Here is a 13,336-nt window from a genome sequence, read left to right on the forward strand (position 1 = left end):
CATTTATTACCCTGCCCTTATCAAGGTTTTTAGATCTCTGTACAAATATAGTAGTGCTCAGCAGGACTAGCATGACTCAGAAGGAAATCTATTTACCAAGAAAGTGCAGTGGCTAAGTTCTAGGAGTTCAAAACACGTGTCTTTCTAACTGGGGGCGGGGGATGGAGGGGTGGGAGGTTAATTCCTCCATCATTACTGCTTTGGTTAAAAGAGAAACCAAAATAGATTTGTCTTAAGCAGAAAGGAACATGTTGGTATTCCAGGAGGTGTGGAACTATAGTAGGAAAAAAATGAAATGAACCAAATCAGGTTAGGAACACAAAATCTCTTTCCACCCACCTAACCACTCCTTTTTTAATTCAAATTTTACATGAACTAAAGCTCAGATCCTCACACTTAAATTTGACAAGTTTATGCTGCCTACTTGAAAGCTTAAGTGGTTTGCTTTTATAGCAAGCAATAGATGCTATTTATTTGCCTGCAAAAAAACTCGTTTCCATATTTATACTTGATTTCTACAAGAGTTTTCTATTAGTTTCCAGCTATGTGTACAGAGGCATTGGAATAAAATATGATCTGGCTAAGGTCAATGAGTAAAAGACAAGTTGTCACTTGAACCCAAGATTTCCTTTTAAAGACATATTGGTTTCTACTCATTTCATCAAGCAAGTATGTTCAGATTCTCCATCAACTTACCATTAATGTATTTTAAAAACATGCATAAATCATTTCTTGCATCTATAAATGTGTCTATGTCTTAAAGAAGGCAAGATATTACAGTGAGCATATCTATATTTTACAAGCAAAGGAAATGGAAACTCAACTACTTCAAGCAATAGAGGTCTTCCTCACATAGTTATTGTAACCACAATTGAACTCAAAGATCCTTTCCATTCTGTTTTGTTCAACTCCCCACCAAGACTCGCTTGAGTTTCAGGATTAAAGTTTTCATAAAATATTTTTCAAGGCAAATATTTCTTTTTGTCTAGTTTACAAATGTGGAATGCATTTTTTTTTTTAAGTCTTGAAAAATAATTAACAATGATTTCCAAGTTCAGACACCTACAAGAACAGGTTTTGCTGAAGGCTTTTTTTTTTTTTTTCTTTTTGAGACAACTACTATTTATTTCTCATGACTCTGTAGGTTGACTAGGATCAGCTGGGTGGTTCTTCTTTTCCACATAGTATAGGCTGAAGTCATCCCTGGGGTTACATTAAGCTGGGAATTCATCTGATGCTGGAATGCACAAGATGACCTCTCATTCTCCAGGGCCACTCTCCATGTGGCCTTTCATCATTCACTATCGTGCTTCTCAAGGCTTTCTTACTCATTAGAGACATCGCAACCAAAAGGGGAAAAAGCAGACTCCAACAAAATGTAATTTTAGATGAGTGGGAGCATTTGACTTGATTTAGCCTTTATATTCTTTTCCTAATTGTGGACCATTTGGTTTCAAGGTCAATTTTCTTTAACCATAAATCTATAAATTTCACTGAATTATTAAATTTTACTGCATTATTATAAGATGTGATTTTAGTAGATGTGCTTTTTTAAAAAGAATGGGTAAAATAAAACTAAACCACTCATTCACATGTTATTCATGCTTTTTCTCTACCCTTCCACCCCTCAAATAGTAAGCTAAGTAAATAAACAAAGAAAGAAATAAATTAAAGTAAAACTATTTTCCCTTTTAGTGCCAAATAATTCTGGACATTCTGGTGTTCCCTGTTGCTTTAAATAAAATATAAAATCCTAACAATTTATGTGGTTAAAGTGGTACATTAATCAGATTTTGACAAAATAGACTGCATTTTTAAAAAAAGATTTCATAAAGAAAAAAAAAAAACACGAAAGAAGGCAATGATGCCGACATTGTTGCTCTGTTTATTGATGCATCATGAGATTTTGTTTGCACCTGTTTCACTTCTGTTTAAAAGCTGAGAGCAGTATTACAGCACATAAAGCAGGGTGTTGATGTTATGGGAGGAGCCTGAAAGCAGATTAAGGAGAGCTTCATAAACAATTTCCTCAGCACAGAAAAGAACAGAACTCTCTCACCTGTGAACCAGGTAGTTTCCAAGAGAGACCTTGAGGGACACTCACAAAGCCTAGGGCCCGATATGCCATGTCGGGCATGCTTCCTCCTGTACAGGAGATAAAATAGCGTCTTAATGTATAAGAACGGCAATCCAATGTCTTAGATCAGATTGAGAAGCGGCTCTGGCAGCGGGGGATGTAGGTGTGTTCTACTACACTGAATGGAATCAAGCTAAAAATATGTTTAGTGTCTGATAAGAACGCCAGTCTCCTCAAGCTCTCATTTAACATCGGACTTTCTGTTTTGCTTTCAAAGAAAAATGTTTTACAAGGGCAGCATGAAGCGGACAAAATCTGGAGCAAAGAAGGATTTTATGCTGTTGTCATTTTTCTCAGCATATTTGTTATTATAGTAACGTGTTTGATGGTAAGTTTGCTTCTTTATATATTTTATCCTTTACTGAGCCCACTGCTTAATATTATTGGATATATTGCCATTCAAAAGAATGTTGAAAAGACTGAGAACAGAAGCAAGACTATGACCCTGTTAGGTTGGGAATATTTCACATCTGACAGCAGAGTGATAGCTAAAGGAAAACCTACGGAATTTTGGATTCTGACTTGCTGAATAAGACTGTAATTGCACTGAGGCTTTTCGTGACTTGATCAACCCTGAGAACGAAGTTTTAGAAAGTGATTTACCGAGGTCACTGAAATCCTCAAAGTCATTTAAGTCTCATGGGTCCACTTTGGACTTGCTTTATTTCTTCTTTTATATTATCTTTATGCAACTTGGGAAAAATTTTAAAAAGAAATATGTCTTGGGGCAAGCTTACTTCTTAATGAGTAAAAATAAGGTTTTCTTATTTTTAAAGGGCCTTGAAAGTAATATATGAAATTCCAGGCATGAAAAGGAGACAATTATAGGCTAAAGGGCTAAACAATCCATAATCAACTAATTTTTTAGGTGAATGAATAATGTAAAGGTATGAAAGTATACACTGCAAATAGCTCTGTAAATTACAAATTATAGATATGAAGACTTTAAAAGTATATTTCATATTAAAAACATAGAACCCCAAATAAACCTAAACACACTAGACTAGGCAGTGCCCTTTGGTACTGAATGAGTTAACAGTTACCTTTCCAATAGAATGATAAGATTTTCCTATTCTTTTGAAAATTCTGTGATATAACTTAAAATATTTGAAGTTTACAGATGGGTTTTAATATCTTTTCTTCCTGTGTGCTATGTTCTTTTTAATTTTGCACATTTTTAAATATATTCCTTCCTTAGTTTTTAAAAGCCCCCCCCCAAAAGACATCATGCTAATTATTCTTCCCGCAACCAACAGTGTTGCTAAGTGTCTTAACGGATTTTGTTTATTTCTGCTCCTCCTCCTGGAAGAGGTTTATGTTAGAAAGATTAGGGCCCCGTTTGGAAAACAGAGGCTGAGTGGGTCTCAACTTGAAGGATATAAAACAATTAAGGCCTTGAATAGGGTGAAGATGGGCATATTTCCTAGAATCTAAAATACAGAAAGTAGCAAGCTCCCATTCACCCTAAAGTTTCTATCATCATGAATTTAGAGGCATCTCCTATGGGCCAGGCACTAAGAGAGAAGATTTCTAAAAATTGTGACAATATCGACAAAAGAATAATTTAAGAATTGAGTAAGAAAACGGATTTTTATATCTTAAATAGTGGAGATTAAGGGTAAAGAATTTTAATGAAAGTTGGAGGTTTTATGGAAATTTTGGCAAAGACCTCTGGGCATTTTTTAGGTAGAGAGGGTGTGGTTCCTTGTTACGGTTAATTGTGTTTTGAAATATGTGGTTCTTCTTTTTTAAATAAAGGAAATCTCAAGTGTTGTCCTCCCTCTCATAAGTCACAATTAGGGTATTTTTCTGCTTGGAACGTTGGAAGGAAGGGGAGGCTAGAAAGGGATACAGAGTGATAAAAATGGAGATTATTCAGGGAGTAAATACGTAACAATTCAGAAGAGCAAAGGCAAGGAGGAAAGTGGGAAAGCAGATTCCCAAGCAGCTGGTGAGTCCTAGAGGGCTGAGAGAAGCAGAGCAGAGGTTGCCATTCACTTGTTAGATATGCTCCAGATTCTGCATCTCCAACTCAGGGAGCGCCCCTGTATCCACCATGACTGGATGAACTCCTGCCTGACATACTGATCGCAAGTAGTAATAGGACTTGTAGTAGCCACACCCTCACCTACCTGGGGCCAGGGAACAACTAACTCTTCCTTTTCCAGTGTCTGCAAAACATCCATGTAAAATTCAAAAATCTAAATAAGGCTGCTCCAAAGTTACTAGAACAAACTGAGAAAGGAATGTTTCAGAAGTGTGTAGGTGATTGCTCCCTACTGGGCTGGTAGGTAGATTCATCCATTCATTCAATCCAGGAATTCCTGCAGAGGGCTCTCTGTGAGCCTGTTGTTGGCCCTGTGGACAAAGGAAGGAACAAGACAGGTGAGGTCCCTGTGTTCATGAGTCCTATAGTCCAGAAGGGCACCCAGACAATAATTACGTTAACATTTTTAAAAATCAAGTAGTGACTGTATTCTGTGATTCCAAGTATATGACATTCTGGCAGAGGCAAAACTATAGAGACAGTAAAAAGGTCAGTGGTTGCCAGAAGCTGTGGGATGAATAGCTGGACCTTTAGGGCAGTGAGCCTATTCTGTATGATACTGTAATGGTGTGTGCATGACATTAGGGATTTGTCAAAACCCACAGAACGTACAACACTGAGAGTGAGCCCTGATCTACATTCTAGACTTCATTAATGATAGCATATCAGTGTAGGCTCAATAGTAACAAGTATGCCACGCGAATGCAAGATGTTAATAACAGGGAAAGCTGCTGAGGGAGCTATGGGAGAGGGGGTATATGAGAACTCTGTGCTCTCTGCTCAGTTTTTCTGTAAACATAAAAGTGCTTTTAAAAAATAAAGTTTATTAATTTTGTAGAAACTCAAAAGCTTAAGGGCCATGAAGAGATGATAGTGAGCCGGAGCAATAGGTAGTGAAGCAATCGGAGACACCTGAGACATACGAACATGTAGGGAAGGGGCTCCCTGGCAGAGGATACGGCAGGTGGGGCAGCTGGGCCTCTCTGGTTTCCAGGAGAAGGGTGTAAGCTGAGTGTTTTAGGCAGAGCTTTGATGTGATCTGATTTGTGTATTTTAAAAGATTGTGGTCTCTGTTGGTGGCGAGTGGTTGGGGACAGAGCTTGGGGTGAAGTGTGGGAGCAGGAGGGCCTTTCTGGCAGCTATTGTATTAGCCTGATGAGAAATATGATGGCGGCCCAGAGTAGAGGGTGATGGTGTAGATGGAGAGAAGTGAAGGATGGAGATTTATTTGCAGGTGGAACTCACAGGACTTGCTGTGTACTGATTCTCTGGGAGGAAGAAAGAGAAAAAATGAAGGATGACTGCTACATTATTTGACTGACTACCTGGATGGGTGGTGCTTCCATTTCCTGGGAGAGGAATGCATTGGAGATGGGGAGTAGTGAGAGAGAAGAAACACATTTTGATTTGTATTCCAACAGTTCTTGAATAAATGAAAGTAGTAGAATGATATATTTCAAACACCCTCTTACTTTTTAATGTGAAAGGGTCACTTTAAAAATAACAGGGGAACCAGTAGTACAGAAAGGAATTAATATTGATAGAAAAATAAATACTACCTGATAGACAGGATTAAGATGAAGTTGTATTTATCTGATACAGCTTAACCACTGACAAGTAAACAGTTCACATTTAGGGACTAGTCAAATGTGATTCTCTAAAATAAGCTTATCTTTGTACTTGTTCAAATGTTTTTGATACTGATCTTGATTTAAAGTAAGTTTTTCCTTGGATCTCTCAGTAAGAGTTATACTATCACTTTTGTGATTTTCAAACAAGTATATTCTGGTTTCTGTTTCCCATAATTTTGTTGATTCCATGGCAAAGGAAAAGATATAACTCAGAAATTTCCCTCTGGCATTAATTATGTTTATGAAAGATCAAATGCCATTATTTGTGTCCAAGCCTTTCTCATATCATAGAAATGAAAATCATGTGGTTTTATTATGAAATTATATAGGTAAATTGCTGTCATGGAGGATTATGTGCTCTGTAACAATAACATAAGCCTTGGCAAAATTTTTGAAATGTGGCATATTATTTACTTTCCTTAAAATTTAAGAAAAAATGTGTGTTGCCAGGCATAAAATTAGACATGCATGACATTTTCAAATGTGTGACTTATTTAGCACCTCTCAAATGTGAATGTAGAGTGGGTGGTGCAACAAATAGACAAATACAATTTTCCAAGAAAAAAAATGTGTGGGCAACTTCCAATCCATTCAGTCTGTTTTAGGTGGAGGAATATATTACTAAGAAGAATTAGTCCTTAAGTTGGAATAAATAATAGAAAGAACACCGTTTATCATCTACATTAGATCTTCAGTGCACTTAGAGGTTTATTAACAAGTGCAAAAGTATTTATGGAATGTAGGTAGAGCTGTCTATAAACCAGATTGCTACTGAAAAGCGATTTTAGAAAACACATAAAAAAGAGCTGTTTGGGTCAATAAAAGCTCTGGCTTGTTAGACCCATAGAAGAGCCATTCATGTGCCATCCAAAGAGTTTCTCTAGTCATGGTCTTGGTAGCTGAGGCAGGAAATTCTTTACCAGACTACCTACTACAGCCCAAGCATCACAAAGAAAATGCGTGTCAAAGGTGGACATAAATAACCATACTTTTCTAATATGTTATATATAATTCCTAGGGATTGAGGAAAACGGGACTAGATTCCTAGCTGAAACGCTTTGTTTACAGAACCAGTTACCAAAGTAGGCATGTCTCAAACTAATTTTCAGGTTTTTTCTGGTTAATAAAAACCATTTAGCTCCAAATACAACCCTCTCAATAATAAGAAAAATAATAATAATGATTATTTTCTTCCATTTACTGCCATTTACTGGTACTAAATTTACTGCCTGGTACTAAACAATGTATTTTTAAAACCACTTTATTGACATACAAAAAGCTGTACATGTTGAATGTAAACAACTCGATGAGTTTGGAGATAAGCACCCACCCATAAAACCGTCACCACAATCTATGTCATGAACATATATATCACCTCCAAAAGTGTCCTCCTGCCCTCTTTATTTATTATTATTATTTTGTGTTGTGATAAGAGCACTTAACGTAAGATCTATCCTCTTAGCGAACTTTTAAGTATACAATACAGTATTATTAATTATAGGCCCTATGTATAAACAGTTAATGTATTTTAGTTTCCTAATTTTACTGAAGAGGAAACCAAGAATCAGAGAAGATAAGTGACTTGACCAAGAACAAGCAGTGGGTGGGTCTATGTGTGTGGGTGTCTGAGGGGAGGCATTGGAATTCAAACCCAAGTCTATCTGGATTAAAAGGCTGGGCTCTTTACCGTGATCTCATGTATAAAGGAATCACACTGTTAGTTTCTTCCAGTCCTGTCACACTATCTTGTGAACATCTATTTCTGGCCACAAAGGGGTCCAGGAATAAATGGGAATGCCTGTGTTAATCAGAGACATTCAACCCAGACAGAGGTGATAAATGTGTACCACACCATACCTGCTGTTGACACCTCTCTGTTTTTGCACCTAGTATCTGGTACTGGACATCATTTTTACACATCTTTCTCTTCTGGAAGCCAGTGAACTCCCAAAAGTGAGGATTGTGTGCTATCTTTGCACCCACAATGTTGTTTCTAGAACGTAGTAGCAATTGATTCACATTTAAACTGAAAGAAATGAATGAATGAACTATTTCAGAGCTAACTATAAACTACTGCAAAGGACAAATGCTATGACTGTTAGTTGGTGACATCATTTTGAGAGTTGAACATATTTTAATCCAAACAGATGTTTTGTGTGTTACCCACCTATGTGTTTTTTTATTGAAATATATTTGACATATAACACTGTGTAAATTTAAGGTGTACCACTTAATAATATTTTTAAAATGAAAATTATAAGCTGCAAAATAACTTTATAGGCTTCTTTTTTTTAGCTTCCTCTCATTTCTGTGTTTCTCTGGTTCTCTTCTTCCTGCTATTATTTTTTTCTCCTGCTATAGTTTTGACTTTTACAGATCCTTTCATTCAATATTCCATTCTCTTTCTTTTTTCAAATTACCAAATGACTCTATTGCATCCCAGGATTGAAACAAGAAGCTCTTAAAGGGAAAGTAAAAAATATTGACTTGCCATTCCTATGGCAGCTTTTAGGTTGAGTTTGGAAACAAAGTGCATTCATATAGAGAAACATGCATATGGTATATTCCAGATCTTGACCTGTGCAGAGAAAAATTTCTGACATCACTTTTCCAGAGGCTTTGGAAAAGAGGTTGGGGAGAAGGCTGTCGGGATTTAGAAGACACAGTAGAGTAGAATGGTTACAGGCATAAGTCAGGAAGCCCAGATCCTAGACTTCATTTCTAACCTGCCATAAATCATTCAACCGCTCTGGGTTTAAATGTGAAGTGAAGAGATTATACCAGATTATTTTTAAGGTCCCTTATACCAGTTTCTCGACAGCAGCACTGCTGACACTTTGGACTGGATAATTCTGTCAGGGGGGAAAGGGGCTGTCCTGTGTATTGTAGGGTACTTAGCATTTTCTCCAGCCTCTGCCCGCTAGATGCCAGTAGCATGCTGCACACACCCCAGTACCACAACCAAAAAAGGTCTCCAGACGTTGCCAAATGTCCCCTGAAGGGCAAAATCCTTGCCGGTTGAGAAACACTCGGTTAGAGCTTAATTCCATGACAACTGCTCTATTGCCAAGTAGCAACCTCTCCAATTCTTTCCACATTTTATCAGACAGCCCAAATCTCTCTGCTGAGTATTTAAACAGTGTCTTAGAAACACTGTATCTTCTCCAAGTTCTGCTTTTCCCTAATTAAAGATGTAGAAATCCATTTTTACACGTACTACATAGATATAGATTAAAAAATTGACCTCTAAACAGAGATAAAGTAAACAGATGACTGTAAAATATGTGGCAAAGGTTCTCCATCAAGAACATAAGCTCGCGGATGGTAAAGAAGGACTTTGGACTTGAACTAGTTTTACACTCACATCGTCATAAAAGTCGCCTGTCAGGAACTAGGGAGAAGGTCGACATTTCCTTGGCTTTCTCATTTCCATTTTTGAAATATGCTTCTCCAAAACCCGAATGTAAACAGGCAAGTGAATGTCTTATTTACATATTATAGTTAGATGTGAAAAACTTAGAATATACAATATATGCATTATCTTCTATTAAATATATTTTTGTAAAGTTACAGATATGTCTGTTTTTCTCATTCAGGAAAATAACTTGCTTACAATTAAAAAAATAAAAAGCTGTCCCACCTTAAATTTGAATTGCCTCATCTTTTAGTAATTAGGTATTTAGCTTAACACAGATGTGTCATCTGATTGATATTGTTCTAGTGTGGTTTTTGTTTGTGCCGAGTGGCGGCAAAGTGCCTTTTGAGGGTCATAGAAACTGAAAAGAAGCAGTAAGTTGGAAAAAACCTCCCCATCCTTAGGCATTATGCACAGGGTAAGGGTATTCATCTTCAGTATTTTAATATGCGTATCTAGTTACACCTTATATGTTCATAGAGTCCTTTTCCTTAAAGAGAGCTTTCAATGTACAAAAGATATACTCTTAGATTTGGTGCTGTTGAAACGCAGTGGTGAGAATCACATCGGCAGCCGATGTGATTTCAGAGTCAATCTTTAAGAAGGATGGTGTGGCGAAGGGCATGTAAGGGGTGGGAAGTGACCAGGCCTGCGAGGCAGAGCTGCCTTTGAGTTTGGCTCTGCCACGGCTAACTGCTGACTTTGGACCAGCAGCTAAACGTTATTTAGCTAGACTGCAATTTCTTTAATGTATAATTAGGTCAGAAGGACCTCTAGTGACCGCTCTAACTCCCATTCCCTCTGTATCCCTAACTAAAAAGTCACTTAACATACATTCACCTCTATTTTTTATTTCTCTGCCTTCCTCAAGCTTCTTTATTGTTATTACAACCTGAGATGTTGGAACTGAGACATAATTAGATTTCATTTTCATTCTGTGTTTAAATAATTCCAGAGCTCCCTTTCATATTACAATTTCTACTTCTTCAGTTCTTCATTCTGAGTCATATTTCTCATGATTTTGAGTAAAATTTTTCAAGAAAGGTAGACAGGTAATATATTTTCTGAGATGCTATGTATCTGAGAAATTCTTTCTGTTGGCTTTATTCACATGAACATCAATTTATCTGGGTATGGGGTTCATGCATCCTCAATAATGTGCGTTTTTCCTCAAGTCACAAAAATTGCTCGATTTTCTTCTCACATTTACTCTTCTTTCAATTGACACACTTTAAAAAAAAAAAAAACTAAGAACTTTTTTCATTCCATATCCCTAAATTCCATAAGAACAGGGTACACTCTATTTTGTTCACAACGGAATACCCTGTACCTCACACAAGGCATAAAGTAAGTGGGCACTGAAAAATAGTTTTGAATGACTTGCTTCCCTCCCATTTATTCTTGTTTATTATTTACCATGACTCTTCTCTGACATCCATATCCCGTCTTTTCTCTTGTTTTCATCTTCATTTGTTCATCCTTTGCTATAAATTCCAGGCAGTTTCTCAACTTTGCCATATCCACCACTGATTGTATTTTCTGCATTCTCAGCTCTGTTCCTTATTGCTTAAAAGAAGACTTACACCCTGCTGCTGAGTTTTCAGTTCTTTGAATTCTTTTCTTCTTAATCTCAGTCTGATACCTTCTCATCTTAGATTGTTGTTTTTATTTCATCCTGATTCTTTTTTATAATCATATTTTGTCAAACAGACTGTTTTTTACCAATATATTTTGAGAATACCAGACAAATATTTTCTAAAATTTCCCTGAAATAAATTCTCATCAGTGTTCATCCTTTAACAAGAAAATATATATATTTCGATCTTATATATTTTCAGTAGATTTCAAATATAGAGGTGACTAGAATTTAAAGGCAATTGGAAAGAAAAAATTAGCCTCAAGACTAGTTAGAGTAAATGTGGTTGACAAGTGCCAGGACTGCCCTCTCCCCTAAAATAACAGTCATTCAGCTAATGGGCTCCAGAAATTAAACAGGGAGTCTGATTGGCCTAAAGGTTTTTTAAGATGCTGCTGTCATCAGTGCTATAATTGCAGATCACAGGTTGAGTCGCCACTTCATGTGAATAACTTATCAAATCACCTCCCTGAGAACAGACTTGAAGAAACACAAGGACATCTACTCTCTGTAGGAACTGGAGTAAAGGAGTTATTATCAAGAAAAGAGAAAAAATACAAAATCGTTATGTGGTACATCGTAAACGTGTACAATGTTACATGTCAATTATATCTTAATAAAACTGGAAAAAAGAAAATAAACTTAAAATATATAAAAATATAACAGTTAAAAAAATATATAACAGTTCATAAGTATTTTTAAAAGAAAGGAGAGAAAGGGGGGGTGGGGAAAGGCTTATAAAAAGGGAAGACTGAGGACAGGAAGGGCAAACTTAGCTCGCCTCACAATTTGGTCCACTGAAGTGTCCCAGCAAAGTCAGTCTAGTTCTTTTAAAAGTTTAAAACTTTTCTGGATTGAATTAGCCATTCCAGAAAGAGCTCTGAGAATGAAGGAACATGATACTTTTGCGGTTTTTCTACATGCATTAAAAATTTAAAGGAGCAAAGGGTAAGAAAGAAAATGCTGGTTGCCCAAATTATTCTTTGACACATATCCTAAATTTAATTTTTTTCAAGTATTTACCAGATACTCAAGTTAATATATGACTAATGCAGATATTTACCAACATTAAGAAATTGTGGCTTATAGCATTACTATTCTTTAGTTAATACTCGGCAAGACTTTCTTCTTACATGTTGTACTGGATACAAATCTCTGTTTCTAAACATGTCACAAGCCCCCATTTCATGGTTATTCCTTCTATAAGTTTTCCGTTTCAGTCATTTTGAATAAGAGCTTACATGTGATCAAACTGACATCTGACACTTTTATAAAATTAGCCATATTTGCTTTTGAATTATATTTGAGGAGTAGATCATGTATGTATATATTTAATATGTTTGTGCTCCATAACTAGAAACAAATAGCATATCTTTTTGAGGAAAATCTTCAATACCATAAAACTGAGAAATCATCCTAGAAAGCTTTCCTTACTTGTACTATCATCAAACCTTATTTTGGTTTGTCTTCTAGGTTGGGATGGAGGAGATCATACTTTGTTGTTGAACATGAAAAATGTGACAGGAACACTTTATATCTCCTTCTATAGATTCTTTACAGATTAAAAGAAAAATTTCAGCTTTCCCTGAGACAAGATAAAGAGAAAAATCAGGAGATCCACCTATCACCCATTGCATTACAGCCAGCACAGTCTGAGGCCAAGACAGCCAACAGTTTGGTCCAGCCTGAGCAGGTTCCAAAGGTACTGAATGTGGTTGTGGACCCTGAAGGCCAATACACTCCTGAGATCAAAGCCACCACCTCTGTCTGCCCTTCTCCTTTCAAAATGAAGCCCATAGGACTTCAGGAGAGGTAAGAGCTTTTTCGGGATCCCCCTACATGTTGCGCTTTTTTTTTTTTTTAACATCTTTATTGGAGTATAATTGCTTTACAATGGTGTGTTAGTTTCTGTTGTATAACAAAGTGAATCAGCTATACATATACATACATCCGCATATCACCTCCCTCTTGCGCCTCCCTCCCATCATCCCTATCCCACCCCGCTAGGTGGACACAAAGCACAGAGCTGATCTCCCTGTGTAATGCAGCTGCTTCCCACTAGCTATCTATTTTACATTTGGTAGTGTATATGTGTCCATGCTATTCTCTCACTTCGTCCCAGCTTACCCTTCCCCCCGCTGTGTCCTCAAGGCCATTCTCTACATCTGTGTCTTTATTCCTCAATTGCCCTTACGTTCTTCAGAACCTTTTTTTTTTTTTTTTTAGATTCCATATATGTGTGTTAGCATAAGGTATTTGTTTTTCTCTTTCTGACTTACTTCACTCTGTATGACAGTCTCTAGGTCCATCCACCTCACTGCAAATAACTCAATTTCGTTTCTTTTTATGGCTGAGTAATATTCCATTGTATATATGTGCCACGTCTTCTTTATCCATTCATCTGTTGTCAGACACTTAGATTGCTTCCATGTCCTGGCTATTGTAAATAGTGCTGCAGTGAACATTGTGG

General features: G+C 36.7%; 1 protein-coding gene across 2 annotated transcripts in view; it reads left to right on the forward strand.

Annotated features, from left to right (window-relative positions):
* The window catches only part of PTPRR (protein tyrosine phosphatase receptor type R), a 259,744-nt gene that overhangs the window by 145,622 nt on the left and 100,786 nt on the right, over nucleotides 1–13,336 (forward strand). For both annotated transcript variants that reach the window (XM_082422767.1, XM_082422768.1), the window contains exons 5-6: nucleotides 2,355–2,465; nucleotides 12,416–12,678. In XM_082422767.1, coding sequence (XP_082278893.1) covers nucleotides 2,355–2,465; nucleotides 12,416–12,678 — 374 coding nt within the window. The remainder of the gene's footprint in view (nucleotides 1–2,354; nucleotides 2,466–12,415; nucleotides 12,679–13,336) is intronic.

The sequence above is a fragment of the Balaenoptera physalus genome (genome assembly GCF_965194825.1).
Source record: "Balaenoptera physalus genome assembly, chromosome: 13".
NCBI lineage: Eukaryota > Metazoa > Chordata > Mammalia > Artiodactyla > Balaenopteridae > Balaenoptera > Balaenoptera physalus.